A 25,889-nucleotide genomic window follows, 5' to 3' on the forward strand; every position below is an offset into this window, starting at 1 on the left:
AGGTAACTCATTGCATCTAAGAACTAAATTTTAAAAGTTTTTAAGTTTACTTACAATCAGAAACAATAGTCCACAGCAGGAGTGGGCTAACACACAGAATCTGACACTACTTTGACTTTAAACTCTTGCTTAAAGCTTAAAGCCTTTGAAGTTTGGTATGTACAGTCAAACAAAAATATAAGGACTGATCAAATAAACTGACCCTATCAAAAGCAAATGTTTATTCCAATTATAAAAAGCACAAGGTTTCTCTTACAGGCTTAAAATACAGAACCAAGCATTGCGTATGTTGCAGTAGGGAAAAAAACATAAACACTCAATTCAGTAGCTCCAAAAACCTATGGATCCTTGCCCTTCTCCTGCAAGATTCTTGACTCAAGAATCTTGGGTCAGGCTGGGGTACATGACACCTTAGCAACTGATTTGGACACCCAAATTAATTGAAACAATGGTATCAGCACAGATTGGCGCAGAAAAGTTTAGCAAAGGTCAGAATCAGGTAGATACAGAAGATGAACTGAGGTTGCCTCATGCTTCGAGTGCAATGGGTGGAGAGTCCTGTGTGGAAACTCATACTGCTGTCACTAAGTTGTACTTGCTTTGAGAACAGTGTTTCTGTAGTTGCCAGAATTCTTCCTTCCTTAACACTGAAGTGCTATTAAAAAGGAGTGGATCAGCTTTCCAAGTGGATTCATTTCTTTCCTTGTCTTTGTGGCACTATCAGTCTTGGTGAACATAACAGTAGAGAGATTGGCTAGTGAATAAGAAAGTGTAAGGTCTTTGTCTTGGGAAGTCTTTGAATTAATCTGAAGACACTAATATACAACGTAGGCTGAATGGTAGGTGACTAGTTGAGTCCCTTACAATTAGTGACATGATTATGTCCCCTGTTAATGGTGAAACCCACACCATCAGTAGTGGGAAGAGAGAGGCATAAGGTAGGCTACCCAAGGTATTCTAATTATTATAAAGAAGCACACACTAATAAGGCACGTTCTATGATACAATTTAGCAAAATATTCCCATTAAAAAGTAGCAGGTATGTTAGTTTGTTAGTGCCCACTACAGAATTGAAACGTACCCTCCCGCAACCCACAAGCCTTAGGAGGCCTTTCTGGATGATATTACATTCTTTCAGTGAAATGTTAAAATTTCTGTTTTGTTTGGAGTAATCGATTTGGGTTGTCTATCATTTTGCTGGCAGATCATCTTCATTTCCCAGTTCTAGCAACTGCCTGAATTGCTTTGATCCACTCTGTACGCTCTGCGGATGAGGCTGCTTGCAAGTAATAGTGGATTTCATTTGAGGTGATGATTTCAAACAGGTTATTGTCAATATCATACTTCTTGGCTACAGGGAAGAAATAAGGAAGTCAGTTAAGAGAACGAAGTCTTGTATTTACAATGTTTCTGTTTTTACACACCATAAAGGCATTTCCTGACTTTTTACAGCTGTGTCTGATCATGCCTTTGCAAACAGTTCACAACTTCAAGCCCATGAGATCTGTCTCTCTCACGAAGAAAAAGAAATATTAATTCTGCACATTCCACTTTCAAGAGACTCTGTTGAACTGATCCCCAATTGTGGAAGGATCTGCAACCTTGCAGCCAGGTCATATGCCTCAAACCCAGCAGTGCCTTGCAAGCTACAGAGAAAAGACATTTAAGCTCACAGAGAAGTCTCTGGCTCTTTTCACACCTGGCAGTGCAGCCTACACTGGTGTTGAGATGACAGACTTCCTTGCCAAGAATGACAGTCTGTCTCTCAGAGAGACAAAAATGCCTGGAATGGATGTCCTTATTCCTTACAGCAATAGTTAAGCATTGCTGTTGCCAAAAGAGATAGTTTTAGCAGGGGATAGCATATATAGAGTAACAATTCATTGGCATAACCATCTCTAACCTTCTATCTTTATCACAGTATCCTTCTCCAGTAATTAACACATCAGTAGAGAGCCTAGCTACTAGAATTATTGAATCATTGCAAATAGATTGTTTTTGACTCAAACCATTTATGACTTCACACAGACAGAAAGGATGCACTAAAATGTATCACACAACTCTTTGAACATGGTTCCTTACAGTCTGGCATATCTTCCACTACTGTGACCACGCAGCCCCTCAAGTGAATTGCTCCTAGTGGATCTTCTCCCTAGGGTGGATAGGAAATCAAAATGAAATACATTTCCAAAACCAATCACATGTCAACATCTGACTACAATTCCATAACAGAAACAAGAATATTTCAGAACTGAACATGTCATCTCTGAAAAACAGGGGATCCTCAGACTGTGAGGGATATTGGGTGGAGGGGGGAAGACCTGTGTGTGAATATAGAATCTCTGCTGAAATTCAGGGTCTGCAGAATATTTTGTATCTCCTGAGTGAATATGCAAGAGGAAGTGTGGGTTAAACAAGTGGACAGTGAGGCGGCTTAAGAACTGGTTGAAAAGCAGAGCTCAGAGGGTCATCATCAGTGGTGTGGAGTCTAGTTGGAGGCCCGTGGCTAGTGGAGTCCCCCAGGGGTCAGCACTGGGTCCCATCCTGCTCAACTTCTTCATCAATGACCTGGATGAGGGGACAGAGTGCCTCCGCAGCAAGGTTGCTGATGCTACCAAGCTGGGAGGAGTGGCTGACACACCTGAGGGCTGTGCTGCCATTCAGAGAGACCTGGGGAGGCTGGAGGGTTGGGCAGAGAGGAACATCCTGAGGTTCAACAAGGGCAAGTGCTGGGTCCTGCACCTAGGGAAAAATAATCCTAGGCACCAGTACAAGCTGAGGGCTGACCTTGTGGAGAGCAGCTCTGCAGAGGAGGACCTGGGAGTGCTGGTGGATGACAAATTGACCATGAGGCAGCAATGTGCCCTTGTGGCCAGGAAGGCCAATGGTCTCCTGGGCGGCATTAGGAAGAGTGTTGCCAGCAGGTGGAGGGAGGTGATCCTGCCCCTCTACTCAGCCCTGGGGAGGCCTCATCTTGAGTCCTGCATCCACTTCTGGGCTCCCCAGTATAAGAGAGACATGGAGCTACTGCAGAGAGTCCAGCGTAGGGCTACAAAGATGATCAGAGGGCTGGAGCACCTGCCCTCTTGATGAATGGCTGCGAGAGCTGGGCCTCTTCAGCCTGGGGAAGAGAAGACTGAGGGGGGATCTTATCAGTGTCTGTAAGCACCTGAAGGGAGGGTGTCATGGGGATGGGGACAAACTCTTTTCAGTTGTCCCATGTGACAGGACAAGAGACAACAGGCACAAACTGAACCACAGGAAGTTCTGCCTGAACGTGAGGGGGAATTTCTTCCCTGTGAGAGTGATGGAGCACTGGCACAGGTTGCCCAGAGACGTTGTAGAGTCTCCTTCTCTGGAGATCTTCAAGGCCCGCCTGGATGCAACCCTGTCTGACATGCTCTAGGTGACCCTGCTGAGCAGGGAGGTTGGACTAGATGACCTCCAGAGGTCCCTTCCAACCTTACTGATTCTATGATTCTATGATACAAGCCCTGTGCCAACCATAAGCTCTATTTCAATTTCATCAGTGAATAGAAAGTGTAGATAATCAGAAAGAAGAATAGACCTTAGAAATGCCTTTATCAAGCAGCAGAAGCAACTATACCCTTACTTAAAATTTGGCCTTCTTGCATGCCTCAGGACTGTGACAGCCAAAGAACACATAAAAAAGCATTTTTGCTGGCATAAGCCTGAAGCAAGCAGTCTCTGTGCATTGACATATCTCAGCCCTTTCATGGGGGAAGCCTGGATTGGGAGAAGCATGCTGGGAATAGAGAGATCAAACTCCTCAAGGCTGATTCTCCAGTGTGTCTAGGCTGCCTCTGCCAAGGGGGACAGGCATAGCCTAAAGCACCTCTAACTCACAGTACAATGGCACTGCTCCTGCAGCAAGGCAGGGCAAACTAAACCCTGTGGGCTGAGCCTGCCTGAATGCTAGCTTTGTGGGACAGGCTTTGCTCATGGTAATGCATTTCTTGGGGCAGAGTTTGGCCCATTGTATTAACACAAAAATGGAACACCATGACTCAGCCTGACACAGAAAATACTTTAGTTATAAACTGCAAAATGACTGCGCTGTTTTCATTTGCTCTTCTAACCTTGTTAATTTTAATCAAATGAGAGTATATCTTTATTTTCATTAATCACAAAGAAGAGGTGAGAGCACAGTTCAGTGCTGCCTGTTTCCCAGCTCTGAATGGCACTTCCCATCCTGACTTGGCAGCTTGGGAAACCATCCTTCTCTCCACTTTTCCAGAGAGCTGCCAAGCAATGTGAGCACAAATAGTTCCACTTGGCCTTCCCCATCAGACATTCTCAAGCACATATTCCATTCAGATATTTCTACAAGAAAATTTTGGCTTTAGCCAAAATAAACAGAAATAAACAACAGTTGACCAAATGTTTCTTACTCCAGCAGGATCATAGTAGTGAAGATATGCAGGGTCATCTCTTAAAACAAACTTTCTCACTTTCCAGTTTTTCCTCCGATGTCCCTGGAAAAATTCAAAAACATGGATGTCATGAACTGCTTTGCCTACATGTGCTTACAGCCAGCACATACCCATACCCCACACACATATGAGAGAACACACAAATATAGAAGGGGAAAAGATGAATATTTTGCACAAAAAAATACACAGTGGAGCAGGGACTTGAATCTGGCCTTTCTGCATCCCACCGTACTGCCCCAAAACCTGGGCTATCGAATTAATTTCTCTTTTTTTCTTTTTGTACAAAGTGAATTATACACAGCTCCAGTATGGAAGATTCTCCTAAAAACATCTCAGAGCTTGGTAGTTATGACACTCACATAAGATCTGTGAGGCTTAGGCTTAAATGCTTGCAACAAAACGTGTCTGTGAAATATCTTGCAGGTAGGCACCCTGGAGTGTTGGCAACAGTGATCTGAAGGCCCCTCTCCCACTGCAAACAAACAGGAAAAAAAAAAAGCCTAAACCGGTTCACGCACAGAACTGCTGGAGAGGGCTGATGGCTCAGAAACTCAAGCAGAAATACCACCACCTCTCAATATGGAAGTAGATGCCTCATTGCTTTTAGCAGCAGGGTTCAGATCCTAACCATTCTCCTCAGCATCTCTTACTGGCTGGTGTAAGAAGCTTTCCCACCAACCTGTGACCTTCCAGTAACACCATTCTCAGGCATCCAGCCCTCCCGGGGTATCGCCCTGAGCACTGCAATGTGCCTGGTCCCTGAATGCCTCCCGCACAGGTGAGGATGCCACCTAGAAAGAAGTCAGGTACAGCAGACCAAGCACAAAGTCTGCACATAGATTTAACTCTAAGCTGTGTAGGCACCTAAATCATATTATCAAAAGCTGCCTTGACCTTTAGTCCACCAGCTCCAACCAGAGCTGATTTGTAAGTGCTCTCTAGCTCTTGGAGATATCATCATATAGCTCAGCATGGGTCACAGCTGATGACCTCATGGACTTGTGGACCCCAAACACTCATGGACTACGTCCAGTTCATCCAGTCCTACCCCTTTCTCCAGGAAGCTGGGAAATGCTTCCTCCAGTGAATATGCACACCCTGCCATTCACAGCCTGAGTCTGATGAGTAACCACAAAAGCTGCAGACTGTGAGACAGTCAAGGGATCCGGATCCTCTGATCAGGCAAGCTTGACCCAGCTGTACTCATGTTGTGGTGCTCACATCAAGGTAACCTGGGGAACTGGTTCACAGCACTTCACAACAGATCCGGATTTTCCCCAGCCATCATGTCAGTCTTGAAAACAGGCATTTGCAGCAGAAGCAGTGACACTTCCAAGTAATGATCCACAGTTCACAGCAGGCTCCCATAGCCAGACTAACACTGGTAGAAGGCTGTTGTGAATCATTTCCTCTCAGCACTTCAAAATATTAGTTTCTCAATTAACTACTGCTGTTTACAAGGGAGTTCTTACTAACTAAACAGAGATGAACGTGACAGGGTAAACGTTAGCAGAAAGACTCATACCTAACTTCTTTCATTTCTTTTGAGTACTGTGGTTGAGCAAGAGAAATACAAGTGAGCAGCACCAAAAATTACTTATATTTCCAATAGATATTTTCTGGTATCACTCAAGGCACCAGACTTCAAGAGGAAGTAGGTATCCATTCTAAAGCACCGGCTCCTATGTGAGCTAGCAGGAGCATACACACACACAAAACATTAAAAGGTGTTTTTTCTCTCTCAGTTCCCCTGAAAAGGGGCTAAGAGAATGTTCAAAGAAGCAGCAGCACAGCAGCCACTATCTCTCTTCAGTTAACAGTACTACAGACATTTTAACAGCACCCATCATACATTACAATGACATCTATGTGCCCTGGTATCTGCACCTGCACAACAGTTGAAGGAAGTCCTGCAACAGGTCCTAAGGCTCCAGCTGATATGACTTAGTGATTCATACTATGGACATTAAAGATCATGCAGAGGTGACTTAAACAGTTTCTGCTTCTAGCCACTTCTGGAGACTACAGCCCTTGCCTAAACTACCACTGTTCCCAACCCAGCCTAATAATTGCAGATATCATCAATTTAATACTCCAGGCCCTCACAGGAATTGAGAAGAGCAGACATGCAGCCTGTTCTACTGATTCTGCCACAGGGATAATATCATCCAGCAGAGAGGTAAGATGAACAGCTGGATTAATATTTAAACTGCTTCAGCATAACCTGACAGAAGTCACAAGTCATTCTCTGAAAGGGGAGTGGTATTTAGAGACACAGAGTTGTACCTGGTACAGCATTACCTGCCAATCTGCAGCAGAAGAGCTCAATGCTATAGCTGTCTTACATCTCTTTTGCTTCAATGCTCAAGTGAACTATCATCCCAGTGGGCCAGTTTGAGCAATGCTGGTCACCCTCATATTGCAAATACATTGAAAAACACCCCTGCACATGGTTTTGGCTTGCTCTCCTACACAACTGGGTTATCATATCACACCAAGGGGTGATTCATCCTCTGAGAGGAACCTGGGTACTCATCAGAGCTCAACATATGCCTCACCACTCCCAGACAGGGCAGCAAATTTAAAAACTGTGTCTGATCTAACATTACAGTACTTTATAATCTTATCCTACGGGCTTTTCTGTTTTCCTACTCCATCCTGTTAAAATAACTGGAGAATCCTGGTCCTGCTTTTGCTTTGCTAATATCTGATTGCAAAGGCATTAGTAAGGACCTTATACTGACATTCACTCTCTGGTTTAAAGTTTGACTGGAAAGGAAGACACACAGTTATTTTCTATCCTCTACAGATGGGAAAGGATCAAACATTAGTGACTAAGAGGACTTATTTTTCCAGGTATGATGAAAAAGATGGCATCTGAATATATATTTTTGTGTCCAGAGGAACACTGCATGGGGAGCCTTTTTACTTGAGTTCAGTTCCAATTATTTGATACATCTTCTGATTAAGCATTCTTTCTTGTCAAGTTAAGACTATAAACTATCTTAATATTTTGTAGTAAGAGCAATAAACCTTGCAAAGTTTGACACAAGTGCTGCCATTTTGGTACAGAAATGGTTCTGTGTAAAGGGAAGTGTGACACAGATTAAACCTGGCAAGTGTGGAAATGTACAAAAATACCCTTGTATTCATGCAGCATCATTCCAGTGACAGAATGGAATATAAAATACTGACCTGTTTCAGTAAGCATCCTTGTTTGACCACCATGCCTCTGAATTCCTCTTTCAAGACCACATCATCATCGCTAGAATTCCCCTCACAGAAAAAGCCACTGTCTGGCTGCATAAACACAAGAGAGATTTCAGAAGTCACACACAACTGCTGTATGTATACGTACATGTATAATATGGCCTTTCTTTGGCCCCCTTCCAGCCTGTTTTTTGCCAGCCAAGAATCAAGCCTTTCACTGGAAAATTTCCTAGTGAAGCTGAGGAGCTCTCCAAGTCACCATGGAAGCATTTTAGTATGAGGTGGCACTGCACACCATGGATCTCACTGGTACTGACTCAAATTGGAAATCAAGGTGAAAGCAAGCAGAGTGCACACGGACTACCACATGTCCAGGTAATAAGAAATTCTGATGGCCAAAGCTGCTAGCAGTGTCTATGCTTCCATTTCTGCCCAGGCAAGATCTCCTTACCACAGAGATATTCTAGGAAAACAAATGAAATGATGGGAGATTCATTTTGCTGAAGTCAAACGACTACATGGTAAACATAAAGAGAATTGAATATTTAAATATTCTTACTTGGCAGAAGGAATTCATTTTTGTTAGCCTAAGTTCATAAGCCAAATATCTTTAAAAGAGTATTTAGCCATGATTGTGATATTGCAAGTTCTTGTAATCAAAGCACAGAGTATGAAGTACTAAACTGAAAAGGCTGGGCAAGCCTTTAAGGACAGGTGGTCTGGCTGGGGATATTAAAAAAATAAGTTTGCCTCTTTGCTCACAGTCAAGCCTGTGCCACTGTGTGCCGAGTCAGATCTGATGGCTAAACACACAAAAATGAGTTTGCAGCTTGTGCCACTCCAGGAAATCACATGATAATGAATTACTCCCTTCCCTGGCCGTTGAATCATCAGCGGAATTTTAGCGGTCACTGCCGGTGTTCACCAGCAATGCTGGTTGTCACTAATTTCTGGTCACTGCTGAAACTGCTGGGAACAAAATCTAAGTTAGAAAGAACCCAGCTTGACCTCAGCCCTCAGATCACACTTAAAAAGGGTGTGAGGAAAACTGACTGCTTACAAATATTAAACTGAGCAACTTCATTCTGAATGCCACATAGAGAAAGGAAATGAACATGGATCTCTCTGTCTCTAGACAATCTTTCCTCCAAGACTTAAGAAACCCAATAAACCTGAGAAAGTTGAGCATCTGACAGGCTGAGACAAGAGAAAACCAGAATATAACACTCACAAAATAATAATAGGCATCGCTGAGATCTAAGAAGGGAGTGTCTGAGAGTCCCTCTGCAGCAGCCTTAGATGTATCCCCTGCAGGCTGTAGGTAGCCTTCATTCAAGAGGGAAGAGGCAAGCATGAGGCCTTCTTTGCGATTTCGGATGGAGTTGCTAGATACTAGCCAGTCAATCACACAGGTGCCTGGTTACAAGGGAATCAACAAGACTATTAGCCACAAACCAAGACAGACATGAAGAATGCTAACAATACACAGGCAACAAACCTACTCCATCTATTCACCAGTCTGCTAGAAGTTATTCTCAGGGACAACAGAGAGAGCTAATATGGAGAGGTGCCTTGATCATCCAGTGAGGTACAGCCACCATGAGTAATGGGAGGGGGCCAGCAGAACTCTTGAACATTGTACCTCAGGGAGAAAAGAGATGGAAAAGGATGCAGGGCTGAGCTGGGAAACCTCAGTGTTAGGGAATGAAGAAGCACTACAGACAGCCAAGCCTGGAGAAGGCAGTCTTCTGAGCTGCTATGCCCTGACATAGCATCTTAGAAATGGTGACTGTTGACCTTAGCACCCACAGATTTGACTTGGAGCAAGATAGGCATTACAGTGTGGCAGTTTGTTGATCAAGAATTCAGAGTGGAATAATTCAGCTGGAGATAAGTGTGTTATTCAATTTTCTACAAAGACTTATTTCAATCTTTCTGGCACTAGTTCTTTTTCAGGGCAGGGTATAATACCTGCCCTCCTCTCCAGCCTACCATGGCCATATCTGAACAGCTTTTCAAAATTCATCCTTTGAGCATCTTCTGTGTTGATTAAGGAAACCTCTGACAGATTTTCTTCTCAGACTTCTCTGTGTTCTCAAAGCTTAGAGCTATTTTTGTCTATCTTTGCCCTCTTGGCCCTCTGCCCCTTTTGCTGTGTGAAAATGGGGAACAAGATCTCCTTACCTGTAAAGCAGTGGTTGAACACTTTTTTATCTTTTTCCAGCTTTAACTCCTTTATTCCCTTTTCAGGATCTTTCATTGAAAGGTATAAAGCACTGTGCAGAAAAAGAACCACAGGAATGGTTAGAAAACAGAAAGCTTTAGCCAACCGGTACAATAGCCCTCATTTACTGAGTTCCTCATATTTTGCTGGCATCACAATCTCCTGTAAAGTTGGCTGCACAAAGCCTTGAGGCCTCACCACATATCTACCACAGCTGCAGGAGCAGAAGAATAAGTACACAAAGGCCAGGGCTTACCCCATCCCATTTTGAGACTAGAACAATTTGTGGTGACTGTAGTGTGAACAGAGGAACACCCACAGCTGCAAGCTCTTTTGCAGGGCCCCGCAACCCCAGTGCTGATACCAGAGCTCACTGATTTGCTATGTTCCCCCTAAGGTCCTCGGCAGAGCAGGAGACGTGCAACAATGACATCTCCAAAGTCTCCACGCTTTCCGAAGCCCTGAGTAATGTCAGTTACTGCTGGTCTGATTTCCTTCCTCTCACCTGCTTTTCACTTGCTCAAAACTCTAATTCCTCGGGGCTCTGAAGTGATAAGCAGGCCAAATACTAAATGCCACAGGCCAAGTCCTATGGATTGGTATTCAGTCAGGGTGACTCTCTGCTGAAACCAGTGAAGTTGATTTAGTTAGAACTTGGCCCTATGCAGTTTTATAGCTCTCCCAGGAGCACTGCAGACTCATTCGTACCCTAGTATTTACTCCTCAGAGGCAGAAAATATGTTGTCTTTACTTTATAAACCAGAGACTAGCAGATGGCTTCCTGTGTATGCCCTTTATCTCTCCTTGGCTCCTTCTGCCAGCTACAAGTTCTCTGTCAGACCCCGCTCTCCCTCCCTCATCTAAGAATTATTGCTAACAGCAACATCTGTCTGGAAAACAAAGAACAAGTTTGAAATATTTTTTACAAAACACAGTTGTATAAAAATGCCTCTCCTGAAAGAATCATAATTTTGGTTGGCAATCCTTTTGCACTGCGGTGTGCTCAGAAACCTCCTTATCAGCAAAATCCTTTGACAAATAACATGTTTTGATAAAAAAATAACATGTTCAAAAATGATCTTCCCAGTTCTGATTGCTAGCTAGCTCATTTCTACCATGCTTTGTCCCCTGAAACAGTTAGTCATGCAGAAAGGACTCTGAGGGAAACTGGATAGGTAACATGGACACACACGTCTTCCATATGAGAACAAACCTCAGGTTGATTGTTTCAGGCAGTCTGATCGACTTTCTTGTGGATTTTCTAGCAAATCTCTGGCCTCCATCTATGCAATGAATAGCTTTCTTGATATCCCGTACCCAGGCATCTCTCTCCTCCAGGTAGGCAGCTTGGAAGAAATGGTCCTGCTGTTTGGCTGCAGTGAGCTTGAAAACAAACTGCAATGACAAATGATGTTTTTTAAAGTTACTTTTTTGTAGCCAGGTAAGTACAATTACTCTAGTTTCATCACTACATATACAGCCTACCTGTGTTTGAGGCCGTATGGAAAATGTCTTAGACATTTCCACAGTTAACACCAAAAAACTCTGCAGAAAAACAAGAACTCACTGACTCCCACTGGACACTCCAGATGTTGTCAGTTCAGTCAAGGCACTGACAAAGCTGTTGATTTTAACTTTTGCTGTGAAGTTTAACACAGCTAAAAGACTGAACTGCCCAGCCTCTGCAGGCTTACAGTGGGTGTAAGCTTGTCTTAATGTAGAGGTGTGATCATTCTTAAGTTGGACAAAAGCCTGCATCATGCTGCTCAGTTACTGATACACTGGGTGAGAAATGCACGCAATCATACTGGGGAGGAACTGAACAAAGTTGCAGCCTAGCACACCTTTAAGGGCTTGGTGGGGAGATGGTATAGTCAAACCTTAGCTACACCTTACGATCACTGCCTATTAAAACACATTCACAACGATGGAAATACTGTGTTGCTAAAAAAGAGATAATAGATCTTTAGAAAGGAGTTTTAGGCAGGAAAAAGCTCACCAACCTCAAAAAAAGAAAAAGCCACACAAGCTTCAGATTGCTTGATCTCGTTTTCATTCAGTGATATTCTGGATGAAAAATCTAGATTTATTTACTCAAACAAGAGGGCTTCCACTTCCTTTAAAATATAGTTTCCCGCAAGTGGAATTGTAATTTGTTCCATAATTGTATTAGAATAAACACAACAGATTTTGATTGTCATAGGGTAAAGCTCAGTGAATCTGTGAATCAGTGAATCTACTGCAATGAAACCGAAACACCATTTACAAGTCTACTGAAGCCTGCTTTTGTACATGGTATAATTCTGAGCTTCCCCAAAACAAATCTTTCAGATCACTGCCAATGGTAAACAAATTCTGACACCCTGAAATTGTGCAGAAGTCCCACTGTCTTCAGTGGAAGAAAGATTTCAAAATTGCAAAGCCCTGAATACTCAAAAATCCTTTTCAAACAAAAAAGTAACTGACTCTTTTCTGACATTGCTCAGGTTTCCAGTAACACCCACCTTCAGTGAACAGTGCTTGTTTAAAGTAGCCAGGCAGATCTCTAAAAATCCAAACAGACAAGTGTCACGCTAACACTCTGCAACACCAGAACGGAACAAAGTGCAAAAGCAGGTTTAACCAAGGGGGCAATTAGGGTTCTCTGAATGGAGGAACTGAGAAGCAATGCACACTGAAATGTTAGAGAAGCTTTTTTGTTTCCAGTACACAGAAGAGACTAGAAAAGCTTTTTTCCTTCCACCTCTAGCTATCAGAAAACTTAGACCTCTAAGCTAAATATTCAAGAATCCTCTGAAATTGGTGAAGAGGTTAAGTTTCAAATTCTAGAATATCACATTAAGCAATGATCAAACTTCAATTGTGAACAGCAGTGATTGGATGTTGAAATAAAATCTCAAAACATACAGTCAGCTATAGCTCTGCTTAGCAAATCAAAGATTGCTTCCTTTTCCCTTTCACCTCAGCACCTGCCTTTGGGCAATTGGTTTTAAAAGCATGTTAGTGAAGTACCTTGTACATAAATTATTGGTTTCAGCTAGGTCTTAATGCAAGGATCCAATCTGATTTAAAAAGCTGAAATATAATCGGATATAAAAGTCTGTTCATTGTTTGGTATTCACTACTCCCAAACTGGGCCCAGATGAGTGAGACTAGACTTAAAGCTGACCTAACAAGAATTATCACACTTCTCAGAACTCCTGTCCTAAAAACATACTTTCATTTTTAGCCATAGGAAGTGAACAAGTGAGAACCAAAAGGAACCAGAATAATTCTCAGAGAAAGCAGAACTGTATGTTTTAGCATGTAATCAACTAGAACACAGAAAGGAACACAGAAGCTTTGAATTCAACAGTATAGTAAAGCTATAAATCTAAGATACTGTATTTTCAAGGAATACATCAATAGATTTAGGAATATTGGGAAGTAACTATTTAAAAGTAACTTAAAAGAACAGTCCCAATGACAGGTCCTACCTCAGTGAAACTCATAACCAGGAACTGTATTTCCTTCTATTAGTGAACACAGCACATGAATTTTACATGCTAGCCCAGAAGGCATAACCTCATTGAAGTTGAAAGCAAGCGCCTCACAGGCTTCAGCCACCCTCTGCTCCAGACTCACTGCAGCATAGCCTCTGCAAACTAGTAAATCCCCCAGCAAACCTTCGGGCAAGCACGAATCTCCCTCACTCCGAGTTCAGCAGACATCGAACACTTCAGACCTTTTTATTTTATAGCATGTACATATGCTGCTGAATTATCCTTTTATTGTTGTTAAACGTGGTAATGACATTTCCAAGCAACCAGTACAGACCAATATTGATTTAAGTTTCAAGTGCTCCTGTGGGAGATTAGAAAAAAGAATCATCTGTCTGGAAGCAAACGCTTTGTGAGGAAAGCTTGATTTCTAGTCTTACAGCATAGGATCTATGATGCTCTTGAACATAGTACTCTCCCCACCATGAGTTATAGCTCACATGTAGAGTAAGGAGATCTGTGCTAATTGAGCCAGTCTAGGAACACAGTTTCAAACCAGCAGAATTAGATTTAAATGTGTGCAGATCTATATATTTGATTTCTGGTCCTTTATTTGGTTATTTAATGCTCCTGCCCCATGCTATCATCATTAGACCTAAGTATGTTTCACCTTTATTATTCATGGTTTGCAAAAGAGGAAGTCAAAGGTAATGTGTGACTAATACAGATTACATGAATATCAAGTATATGGGGATGGGCAGTTACCAAATGAAAATGGAACAGTTTGAAATCACTACTTCACTTGCACGTTCATATTAGAACATTCACCTCCCTCCTGTCCAAGCAAGCTAGTCATTTCTCTTTGATAATAATTAAATGTTTCCACTGCTTGTGAAATAAAGTTTCCCACACTTTTGTTCTGTGGCTATTAGCAACTGGATTTATATTTAATAAATGGAGCTGCTCCATTCAGCTGCAAAGTGTCCCCAAAACAGTATAATTCAGCTCTGCTCTCCAACAGATTCAGAGATCAAAAAAATCTCTTTCTGAATCACTCCTCTTCAAATATCCTGAATATTTTTCACACCCTTAAACACTCTACAGGTCCAGGTCTGCTTGTTAGCTTCTATGACTAGTCAGAGTCACAGCCAGAAAAATATAAGGAATCTGTAACCTGCAGCCATGTGCCCCTTCAGTGCCTCCATCAGTATATTAACAACCATTTTTATAAAGGAAAGTACTTACCATTCTTTTGCCAAAATCTTGGCATGGACTGTTAATAGAGCTTCCTTTTAGTGGAATCATCCCTTTGGGGCTGTTGTCAGCCTTCCGCTTGTAAAACTCAATTCCATCTTCTAAGAGCACAATCCACATTGGCTTCCAAGTATTAAACATACTGCCCTGTATCAATAAATTACGATACATGTTACGTCCAGTAAAACACTGTTCACATTATATCCAATGAAGATTTGATCTTCTGGGCAAAATCTGACTGACTCTTTCTAAAATAACTGTATCTGTTGTCTCAAACAGGAATACATACCACAATCACACCAATCTCATTATGCAGTTAAAATGCATTGCTGTTATTTTTGTGACTATCATTATTTTCCCCTCTGGTTGTCCCAACCATGAGTTTTTTTCGAAACTGCACCGTCTACACCAGCAGATATTTATTTTCAGTATCAGTTTGTCTCAATCACTATCTTTAAGATGACATAGCGGCAATACCATAATCACAAAAATTTCAGCTGTGAAGAGGCACATTAGGACTATCTCATTAACTTTGCACATCCTATGGCATGTTTAGGACTTGGTGCTTTAACATAGTAAGCTCTTGAGGCCTGGCTGTGTGTTAAGAGAACACATAGGTCAGGATTTCTAGAGGACATGAAAATGAACTGTAAGAGTAATGAATAGTTCTGAGACGCAGATCTCCAATTGCAGGGTGAGAAACTAAGATGATTCATTTCATCTTTTAAAGCTTTTGCTTCCCATTCCTAAAACACAGATGTTAGATATGAGAAATGTAAAAATGAAATCAGGGCCAGATCCTGCATAGATCAAAACACATAGTAAAACTGTCAGGGCTTCAAAGAGGAACTGCCTGTTTCTTGGTGGTAAACGTGACTAAGCGCTAGATTACTGTGACAGTTTGTTGCAACTTGACTAAATGCACTCCTTGGTCCTGTCCACGTAGCCAGCTTCAAAAGTGGTCACAGATTCCAGATACCCCTTGCTGCTCAGAGAGATGAATTTCTAGTTACACTGAACATTAAGAGTTCTTCTGAATAGCTACAAAAGAGCACTTGGAGATCTGTGGGCCATCCTTTGAAAATACTGGCTTTTCTTCCTCTGTCTGGCACAATGAAAGTTCTCAACTTATCCCTCCTCTTGTAACTCCCTCCACAGCATCCTTGTCCTCCTCAGACCACAATGGCTGAGCAGTGCTGAAGCTGCAGACAGAAGCAAGGCAACCACCATCATGCTGCGCAAGTGGCTTGTTTTGATTTGTTACGCCCGAGAGCTCTGCAGAGTACAGCCTCATCTGAATTTTGTATTTCTGTAGAGGTAACGTACGCCGAATCTTTTTTTTTTTTTTTTTTTTTTCCCCAAACGAAGCTTTCATCTGTCACATCCTTTTTCCTGTCCTACCTTCCAAAAAAGGCCTTTCACACTCTTGAATCAGACTTAACATTCAGCTACAGTATGGAGAGGGAAAACTATTGGCAGGGAACTTACTAAGAGTGGGACCGGCTTCCACTCTCCACTGCCCTCACTGGAATCAGAGGTTGTCCCACAACTGAATGCTACTTTCCAGAGGAAAACCTCCACACAGAGGGCTCTCTGGAAATCCATCTAAACTGGGAACTAAAAAAAAAAAGGCCCTTATCAGGACACCATATGTGGGCTACTGTGTTTTTTTTTAAAAAAATGAAGCCGTAAGAGTTCAGTATCTTTGGAGAATCCAAACTGGCCCACTGATTGATTTTCTGCTAGGAAATCAATTAAGATGGTGAGCCAAGACAAGAACCACTGTATCTTCCTTTTGTTCCTGGGGCTACCACGGCTTACAGTACTTCTGCTCACAAACAGACAAGTCCAGTACTTCCTGAAGACCAGACACTCTGTGCCAACAAAAGCCACTGCAAACCTGGGTGAGTCTGGCAGTCTCAGATCCACACTATCAGCAAGTCCGAACCCAGTTATATTCTTGTCTGAAACAGCTTGAGAAAGACAAGCAAGTAGAAAGCTTGGTTTTATTTTCCTAGATTAAAATATTTCACTTACTCCAAGGACTGCAAATAAAGATGGGTGTTTTCTGAATAGCTCTCCGAAAACATTAGCCACTATTAAAACACTTCCCTTGGTAGGACTTCTTCTATTTTTAACATCTGCAGCACTACTTAATTAAAAAATGAGCTATTTTCTATGTTTGCTTGGAAGAAGACACAGGGGACACAGGGCCCACAGAACATATAAATGGAGACTTGAGCTGATACAAATCAACACTGAAGTCTGACCCACATTTATACAGGTCACTTTATGTCAGCTGAAGCACTGATCCCCAAGCATATACTCTGTATATGAGGCCACGGGAGCCACAGCTCTGCGTTCTGCTGAGTGTGAATTTGGCTCTTTCTCTCCTCATGACAGCCTAAGTGCAGCTTTGAGACTGCTTTATGCACTTACTTCCTTGCAACAGCAGTGGAAATATAAGCAAGGAGGGGCCTCTCTGCAACACTGGTCCCAAACTAGGAGATCCATCCAGCCTGCTCTTCTCATGGGTGACAGTTTGGTTTTGGCAAGCGGTGACTCCACAGCACAAACCTCCTCTCTTGCTCTGGGATTGGCACTGTTTATTTAGACTGCTGTAAGCCAAACTGCTCTCACTAAGGATTTAAATAAAAGGCATAACCTAATGCTGTGGGCTCCACCACAGAAGACTCCACAGCAGAGGTTGCAGAAGGGCAGTGGCTGCCTTCTCCAAAGGGCCCCACGTTCTGTCTCTAGGTTCAGGTGATCTGACCTCTTTGGTCCCACAAACTTTCCTGGCTGTAAATCAGTGATTAAGTGCAACAGAGAAGGCTATGGCTACTTCAAGCTGTTACCAGTTTTGCCAAGTTTACAATAAAGGCATTGGGTTTCTTACCAAAAAAAAAAAAAAAAAAAAAAAAAAACCACCACCACCAACAAAAATCATTTGACCCAAAGGTGCATCTGGAATGTATATAAAAATGCCTTATCTTACAACATTTTAACAGGATATAATAGATATAATAGAGGCATACAGTAAATGCTTCTATTATCACTAATACTGTATCATTTTAGTCCTAAGAGAATTGTTCTCATTTGCTCCCCCCTCATTTTTTTTTTTTTTGGGGGGGGGGAGAGGATTTTTTTCTAATACCTGAAACCAAAGCAAGTTTCCCTACTTTTCTCTAGCATGTTCAGGCAGCTTGCTCCTCCACTCTGATCAAATCTGCCCACTTACCTTCTTAACCAAGTAGCCCTCCCTTATTCGCATTGGTTCTCGCTCCATGGCTCAGGCAATCCTGGTCGCAGGTCTAGCAGAAGTGGCTCTTCTGGCAGCAGGGTCTGTGAGCTGCTGTTTTTACAGTGCAGCCGTGTCACTTTCACAAGTTCCTCTGCCTGGTAATCACATGAAAACAGGCCCATTTCCTCTTACAGAGTGACAGATAGGGAAACGCAGAAGCACATGTATATTTATAGGTTGCCTCTCTGACACAACAGGCAAGAGCTCTACAGAAAGCACAACTGCATCAAATGCTGCCAAGCTCACCTGCAGAACCCTGGGAAATTAAGCATTAACCAAGAATTCAGGCCCACTCTGCAAACACAAGAGCTCTAGCAAAACAAAGAAGAGGATGGTGTTTCATGCTGCTCCTTGATACAAGCCAAAGGGTCTCATGGACCTGCTTCCAGCTCACCAGCTTTGTCACTGTGTCACTTCAACCCATCTTTGAAGCTTTGCTTCCAGTGCACGTAGTTAACAGCGAGCAGGAGGACCCTTGCTGTATTAATGATGATGCGCCCTCTGCTGATATCAGAAACAATCTGTTTATCAGACTTGATCGAGTTTTGGAGTTTAATGTTGAGGTGTTCCATGGATGTTAGTAGGCACAAATGTATCTGACTCTAACATTACACAAAGCACCACAGCACGCAGCTTTCCATGAGTATCTTTTACTTGTCACAGAGCTTATTCAGCTATGTTTGGTATGTGATTGGTAGAAAAAGCATTTTTCAGTTGATATATACCAAAGTCACGCTCTTTTTTTTTCCAAAACAGGAGGAAGGGTGGTGACACACAGGAGGGAAGGGTAGTGACACATAGGAGGGAATAAGCAGGCTGCTGCATTGTCAAGGGCAAAGTAATCTCACAAGCAGAAGACTCAGAATCACCTTCAGAGCTGGGCTCAGGGAGATCAGGGCTGTGCCCAGAGTTACTGTCCGTCTCCTCTGCCTTTTGCAAAGGTCTTTCACTCCAGCAGGCATAAAGCTTCCTCCAAAAAGCAGTGCTCCACAGGCCATGGCCGGTGTCTTCTGCAGCACTCCAATCTCCACTGCTGAATTCTCCCTCCAAAACTCTTTCCTCGGGCAGAAATTCCTGCTCTCCGTATGGCGCTCAGTTAGTCTCAACTTTTAGTCAGGAGTATACAGATGTCTGACAAGGTCTGCACTAGAGGATCAAGTGGTAAGAGCCCTCAGAGACTCTCTAGCCTTTCCTCACCAATGCCTATTTAGTGATTCTCCCATGGTGGAGATTCCACTCTTTCCTAGGCAATCTGTATTAGCGCTCCACTATCTCAACTGCTCAATGTTTTTCCCACTGTCTGAAGCAAGATTTTCCCAACATGATTTCAGCTTGCTACTTTTGTCCTATCAACCACGGACAGTGAGAACGGATTGCTCTCTTCTTTGCAGAGGCAATGTTACATGGTTGCTATGCCACAAAGAACCAATTTCTGCTGGCTAGAAAGCACTACTAGACTGCAGAATTAGATCAGTAATCTGGGTAGTCTTTAGCGAAGCTGCCAGGGGGTTTCCACCTCGTGAGCTCCAAAGTCAAATTTTCTGCTTTAAGCCTGCTCAGACATTTTGTAACTAGCTATTCCTTAAATGACTTCTCCAGTCCCACCATCAGGGAGAGCACCTTTCCATACAAGCAGTCTCAGGCCATGTGCTTTGTAGGACTTTCTGTCCAAAGCATAACTTTGAGTGAAGTTGTCACAAGCAATTTTTATATACTTTCAGGTTTTTATTCAAGTGTCTTTTCCAGAATCTAAAGAAGCTTATTATGTTGTCTCTTTGCCCATGTAAGTCACATTATGCCACGGCCTTGATTCTCATTAAAAAACCTAGATTGCGACCAAACCAACCACCCATTAGGTAGTTTGCAAGTCAAAGATTCATTATATGCTTTTCAATTTTCTGATTGCCAAATATACTTGACACCAGCCAACAGATTCTAAAATCATTAGGTGGAGGACAGAAAAATAGAAAATTATATATAGCTTGTAAGCTTCATGCTCTTTGGAAACCAAACAAAGCTGAGTTCCATCTTTGGGAAAGCTAAACACTGATCAAAAGCTTTGTTAAAAGCTTTGTTTCACATTTGCAGTAATGAATCTGACTATCAGCCCCAGGATATGGAATGAATTTAAGATGCATTCCTGAGTTTTTAGATGATATAGATTCAAATTTCTTTGCGTTGTTTCCAGCATGGCTCCCTTCAGCTTCTGTAAGCCTTAAAATGATACTTGATGTCCTCCAAAGCTTGTAGACTCTTCTTGTATAATGTCTTTTTTTTTTGCCAAGTAATTTCTTCTGCACTAAGAAGGTGGATTATTTCCTTCTCTTCCCTTTCATTCCAGTGGTTCCATCTTTGGGAAAATGTACACTATTTCTGCTCTGACAGAACAGATAACCAAGAAATGCAGGTCATTGACAAAGACTACTCAAACTAAATCTCCTTCATATTTCTGGAAGCCAAATTATCCTTTTATTAGCTGCCTTGAAGCCATAATGCTACAGAGCTTGGGGTGAGCATTACAGACCAAGCACTAGCTCACAGTTAGCTGCTCCTTCTGTCCTTACCTTGTTGCCCCTCAGATCTGAGAAAAAGAAACCTCTTCCCCTGCTGGAAGAACTTACGGGGTACTAAGAGAGAAGAATCTGCCAGCATTTTCCTCTCTTTAGGCAGTCTTTGCACAGGTCTTCTCCTCAGCAGGAGGAATCTCTGCTCTGCTCTCCAGCTCCTATTAGTTCAGTGTTTGCGCTGAGTCACGAATATAGACCCTACATGATAAACTGATGATAAGCAGGGTCCAGGAACAGCTCCTCTTCCACAAGACATCCATGTGACCTTACATTAAAAAGTGGTTTAATACCAACAGAAAAAGATAAACAAAAAAGATAAACAACAAACTGTGCAAAGAAAACTCAGCCTCTCTTTTACCTGCATGAAAAGCCCCTAGAGATGTGTGAAATGCAATTATATAGTGGCACCCAGCCAGTAACCCCACAATTTACTAGTTACTTAAGCAATTCAAAGCATAAAGTTATCATCTTCCAGGATTAGCTGGAAGCAACTATTTTTATAATATTTATAATATTTGTTTTCTCTATGTTGTTTACACTTCATCCTCAAAGCTCACCTGTTCTTTTGCTAATCTGAGATATGTTACTGGAACAATCCTTTTAACAGTGAGGCTTGATTTCATTTATCACCCATCATCACTTGGAAACCAGCCCTTCATCTTCCCCCAAGCCAAGACATGCTGATCAGTTAAGTCATTCATGTGGAACAAGACGCTATTTAGCCATACGGTGGCCATGGTGGGGTGCAAGGGACAGGCTGGACTGCTGATGCAGGTCTTCTCTGTGCAGCTATTTTTGAAGAGCAGCACTAGACATAAAGGAGAGAGGAAGGGCTATATTTCTTCCAGCTCTCCACACAGGCGAGGACACAGCTTTAATCTGGCAAAAAGAGAAAGTAACTTGCATCATGAAAACCTGCTGTAAAACTTTACCTGTTTCCCCCATTTCTGTCCAAAGTAGGTAAGGTGCGAGATGCAGAGTCATAAACATATGCTGCAATAGCACAACCTGCAGCAGAGCTGATCATCTTAGCTCAGTTTATTGCCAAGTGATCTGTTCTTGCATGGCAGATCTTGCTGCTGTGCTTCTTCACAAAATTCTGTTTTCTGCCACATTAGGGCCTGCTCCTGCAAACATTAAAAAAACAAAACAAAAAGTGATCAACTGTATCGATTTGAGCAGGGGATCCAGCTGAGAGACTAATGGCCTTTATATCCAAAGCTCAAACTATCCAGACAAATAAATGCATCAGCTGCAAGGAAGACATGAGCAATTGCTTATCTTGCAACATTAACTCCACTTCTCCCAATACTAGCCCTCACACTGCTGTTCTTTAAGTATGTTTGCTCTGCTTTATGTGCTGTAAGGCCACTCGATCTGGTTGTAGAGCACATAGGTTCTCCAGAAATATGCATCATTCCAGCAAATCAAGCTGCATTTCAAGGTAAACTCTCTATCAACTGCTTTATGTTCAAACGATTACCTACACAGGAAAATTAACATAAGCAAGTGATTTGTGAAGGCGATAAATAAAGACAGTCTAACTTTATAGTTCATTAACACCCTTTACCGCTTCTGCTTGGACACAGAGGTCTCAACAGAACCACAGTATTAAACTGAAAGTTGGCAGGTGCGAGTCCCAGCACAATTTGCTCCATACAGCATCACACATATGCTTATGAGAATGAGAGACTGTGGCATTGCATTCACTTCTCAAAAATAAACCGAGACCCAGAGCATTTCCAAAATTAGCACCATGTTAAAAAAAGTAATCAAAGAGAGGGGAAAAAATGAAAAGATCATTACAGGTATCATCGACATCACCTTGGAATCCAAAGGTTGTGGGCTGGCTGTCATAAATAAACCATCTTGTTCTGACCTCAGGCACATTTCATACATTTAATTCTTGCAGAGCTATGCAGCAGGATTAGTGTACTAACTGGAAAATGGGAAGGACTGCATAAATAGGAACACTGAAAAGCTGATGCAGTTGACGTTATCATGTGTACACAGACCATACTAAGTGGATTCAGGTGAGATGCCAAATGGACATCTCCAGGCAAATTGGGCCAATGCATATTACCCTTAACATAGGCTACTATGCACACATATTAGCTCTGACCTTTCACTGAATTAAAGTCAGCCTCACCTGTGACTTACTCAGTTCTCTCCTATGGTATTTTCCCTTAAGTGGCACAAGCAGGTGACAAAGCCAAAGTAGGAAAGCCTTAGGGACAAGAGAGATGTCTAGAAGAAGACACAGCAGTGTGAGAAGACTTTCCTTGTTCTGGGAAGAAGAACAAAGATGAGAATGGCTAAGCATGGTGGCTGCAGTTCAGCTGAAGGAGCCCTCCAGCCCAGCATGCTGAGGGGCTTGCTAACTAACAGCCTCAAGAAAGCAAGGGAGACCTCACCTCACAAGGAAGTGCTGCAATGTCCCAAGCCTCAGGAAAGGGAATTACCTTAGCATACCTTACTAAACCCAGACAACAGGCTGCGGCTTCTCCAATGCTAGGAGAACGAAAAGTAGATCTGAAGGGTAAAAAAAACCCAACCCCCCCCAAAACCGCATATTAAAGACTTAAAAGGTTTTTAAAACAACCAACCAACCAAACAAACAAATAAAACAAATCTCCAAGGCACATAGGCATGGAGAACGCAAGGAAGGACATATAACTTTATCTACTTGCTCACGGAAGCAAGTTATTGCTGTGGCTTGAGAGAATATCAAAATGACGCCTTGCCATAAATGCCATGAAGATATATTTAGCCTTGTAACGGACAGCTCATTTGTTCTATGCTTCTGGCAAAAACCACACAGCCTCCGTCTAGCTACAGATGTTTGGCTCTTATCAGAACCACAAGCAGTTGGTATCAGAGCACAGTGGGGGCTCTCTCTTCCCCCTGCAGGCCAGGGCACCAGGCCCATCCCACTGCCCCCAGCAGGGAAACAGGGCAGGCCAGACTGGCAATGGAAGCAGCCCAGATCTCCAGACAATTTCAGGGCAGTAAGGTAGACCAGATGCCAGGCAAGGAAGTCAATCCACACATTATGATCAGGTCTAGTGAGCATAACCAGGGTCAGACACAGTCAACTGAACAGGTCCGTACTAAAAGGGTACAGCTGAGGCCATCAGGCTGGGATCTGGACTAGTGGGCCCATTGCCAAACACTAGCATAGCTAGAACCAAGCTGGAGACCAGCACTCCCACAGCGTCACTAGGAAAGAGACTGACAACCCCAGGCTGAGCTTAAATAGAGTCCCTGGGCCATAGGTGGTGGGGAGTGTTTGGGAGGCCCTGGGTGAGGATGGTCAGAGCCAGTAAAGCTATTAGTGCCCTCAGGGTACTGACAGTTTATCAGTGAGCGAGAGACAGCTTGTTGTGGGGGATTCTTTGTTTTTTTTAATTGTAATTTATCAACCATAATGTTGACCATTTGAGTAATTCTCCCTGTGAGTGATAAAGTGGGTAGCAGTGCTGCAGCTACAGAACTAATCTCCCAGAAAGGCTTAAGAAAGGCAAAACTCTCTATGATCTACACTGATAAAGAGCATCATCTGGTAGAGGTAGATAACTGAATAAGATAAAGGCATAAGAAGTTATTAGATTGATAAAAAGAAAGGCAATGCCTACATTTAAAATTACTTCCTCATAATCGTTCCACTGTCATAATGTTTCAGTTTCAAATGGTAAAATTGTTTCTTGGTCTATGCATACATGATCCATAATAATGATGCTTTTTAAGTTCTTCCTCATGTTTGCCATTTTGTGCCATAGTGTACTGGAATAAAATCACAAATGGAGTTTTGTCTAGAGAAAGATGATTGTTCAGGCAGAAATAATGGGGGAAAAGCCTCGTTATAGATCTGCCCTTATGCGTACTTGGGAAACTAATTGCAATCAATGCTTTCAGCTACACACAATTTACTACAACGTGATATATCTGGCTCATGAGAGAAGTAGAACTGATCTCTGGCAATAGCCATTATTCTGTACACCACTTTAAGTGACACTACCAGGTTCCTCTTCTAAGGTCTCTGTGGTTTCTTACTGAATTACATTTAAACACAGTGGGAATTGCTGCAAGCAAAACTTTCACCAAGCCACAAAACACAACATTTCTCACCAGAATGTAATGAAAAAAGAGAAGCGTCTTACAATAAGGAAACAAGATATGGAGAGATGCACAGGTGGTCTTCCTTTTTGTGGAGCCATGAGATAATGAGATATTTGTCTATATATAGCAGTTGGTGCCTCATCTTAAAACCTGTGCATACCAGTTGATTATCTGATACTTCCAAAATATTTCCAAAACCATTTAGTGTTAGCCTAGAAAATGAAAAGTTGGAGGGATTCATTTCACCTAAAGGCTCTGAGGACCTTTACAGTCAGCAGAGATCTAGGCAATAAATTAATGGAGCTCAGTGCATGACTCACATGATAAATGTTGGCCCCTACTGTGGGATGAAATGCTCCTACAACTTACTAACTCTATTGATTAGATGACCTTTCGCTATACAAATTTTAGATGATTCATCAAGCAGCAAAGTAGATCTATAGACAGATGCATCCTACCCTAAATACCTTTATGTCAGGAGGATTTGAGTTAGCCTAACAATACCCAAAAGACAGACACTAATGTTGAAAAGGCTGCTACCATACCATATAGAGGGAAATGTTGGTCTTTTTTTTTTTTTTTTTTTTTTTTTTTTAATAGCATTTGTTCCAGTCTTTGTTGTTCAGTGGGAGAAGCAGCGACTCCATTTTGCAACCACTTCCCCATGGGGGAGTCCCTGCTGCCAGTGACTGCCATGGGAAGTGGGACGTTACTTACAGAACTCAAGACATACATAGTTCTGGGATGGAAGGATTGTCCCCCTCCCTTATCATTGTGGAAATCTTGCTGTTTGGATACCTAACAAACATTATCCTTAGCTAGATACTTAATCAAGGTAAATACAGCAGGATTTCTGTTATAGTGGTCAAGTTTTCAGCAATATATATTCTTCTGCTCAATGTTCATAAAAAAAATATTCCCTAAGTAACATGCATACACAAATAAATGCAGCTAGGTAGTATGAGATTTTCCATCTAGCTTGCAAATGCTACATTTTACCAACATGTGTATACCCCAGTTAAAAAAAATAAAAAATAAAATAAAATAAAAGGTCAGTACAGCACAACTGTAGTTGATCAAGCTGTGAAATTCTCCCCATGAATTCATGAGCTCTGCCACAATATTAAATCAAGCAAAAGATACATTTATGGTCTGAATCATGTGTCAGCTATGAGAATGCTGCAGTTTTAACCGTAAACAGAAACAAACGCAAAATAAGGGAGAGGTTGTACAGGCCTCCCACTCCTGAGTCAAAAGCCATCTCTAACTGGGATAAGA

At 42.2% G+C, this 25,889-nt stretch overlaps 1 protein-coding gene across 3 annotated transcripts; it reads right to left on the bottom strand.

Annotated features, from left to right (window-relative positions):
• Positions 1 to 6: 6 nt before the first annotated feature.
• PLEK (pleckstrin) lies at positions 7 to 20,587 on the bottom strand. 3 transcript variants are annotated; one of them, XM_062573465.1, is made up of 10 exons: positions 20,547 to 20,587; positions 17,863 to 18,020; positions 14,613 to 14,768; positions 11,102 to 11,283; positions 9,849 to 9,940; positions 8,896 to 9,080; positions 7,650 to 7,754; positions 4,413 to 4,496; positions 2,062 to 2,152; positions 7 to 1,351 (listed from the first exon to the last, which is right to left on the bottom strand). In XM_062573465.1, exons 2-10 carry the CDS (start codon positions 17,908 to 17,910, stop codon positions 1,212 to 1,214), a joined length of 1,083 nt encoding a protein of 360 aa, XP_062429449.1. In that variant the 5' UTR covers positions 17,911 to 18,020; positions 20,547 to 20,587; the 3' UTR covers positions 7 to 1,211. The 3 variants fall into 3 exon arrangements, with proteins under 3 accessions (XP_062429449.1, XP_062429450.1, XP_062429448.1); XM_062573466.1 differs by lacking the exon at positions 20,547 to 20,587 and adding an exon at positions 18,172 to 18,311 and having other exon boundaries at positions 2,083 to 2,152; XM_062573464.1 differs by lacking the exon at positions 20,547 to 20,587 and adding an exon at positions 18,172 to 18,311.
• Between the last annotated feature and the right edge of the window lie 5,302 nt (positions 20,588 to 25,889).

This window comes from Rhea pennata, chromosome 3 (genome assembly GCF_028389875.1).
Source record: "Rhea pennata isolate bPtePen1 chromosome 3, bPtePen1.pri, whole genome shotgun sequence".
NCBI classification, from domain to species: Eukaryota; Metazoa; Chordata; class Aves; order Rheiformes; family Rheidae; genus Rhea; species Rhea pennata.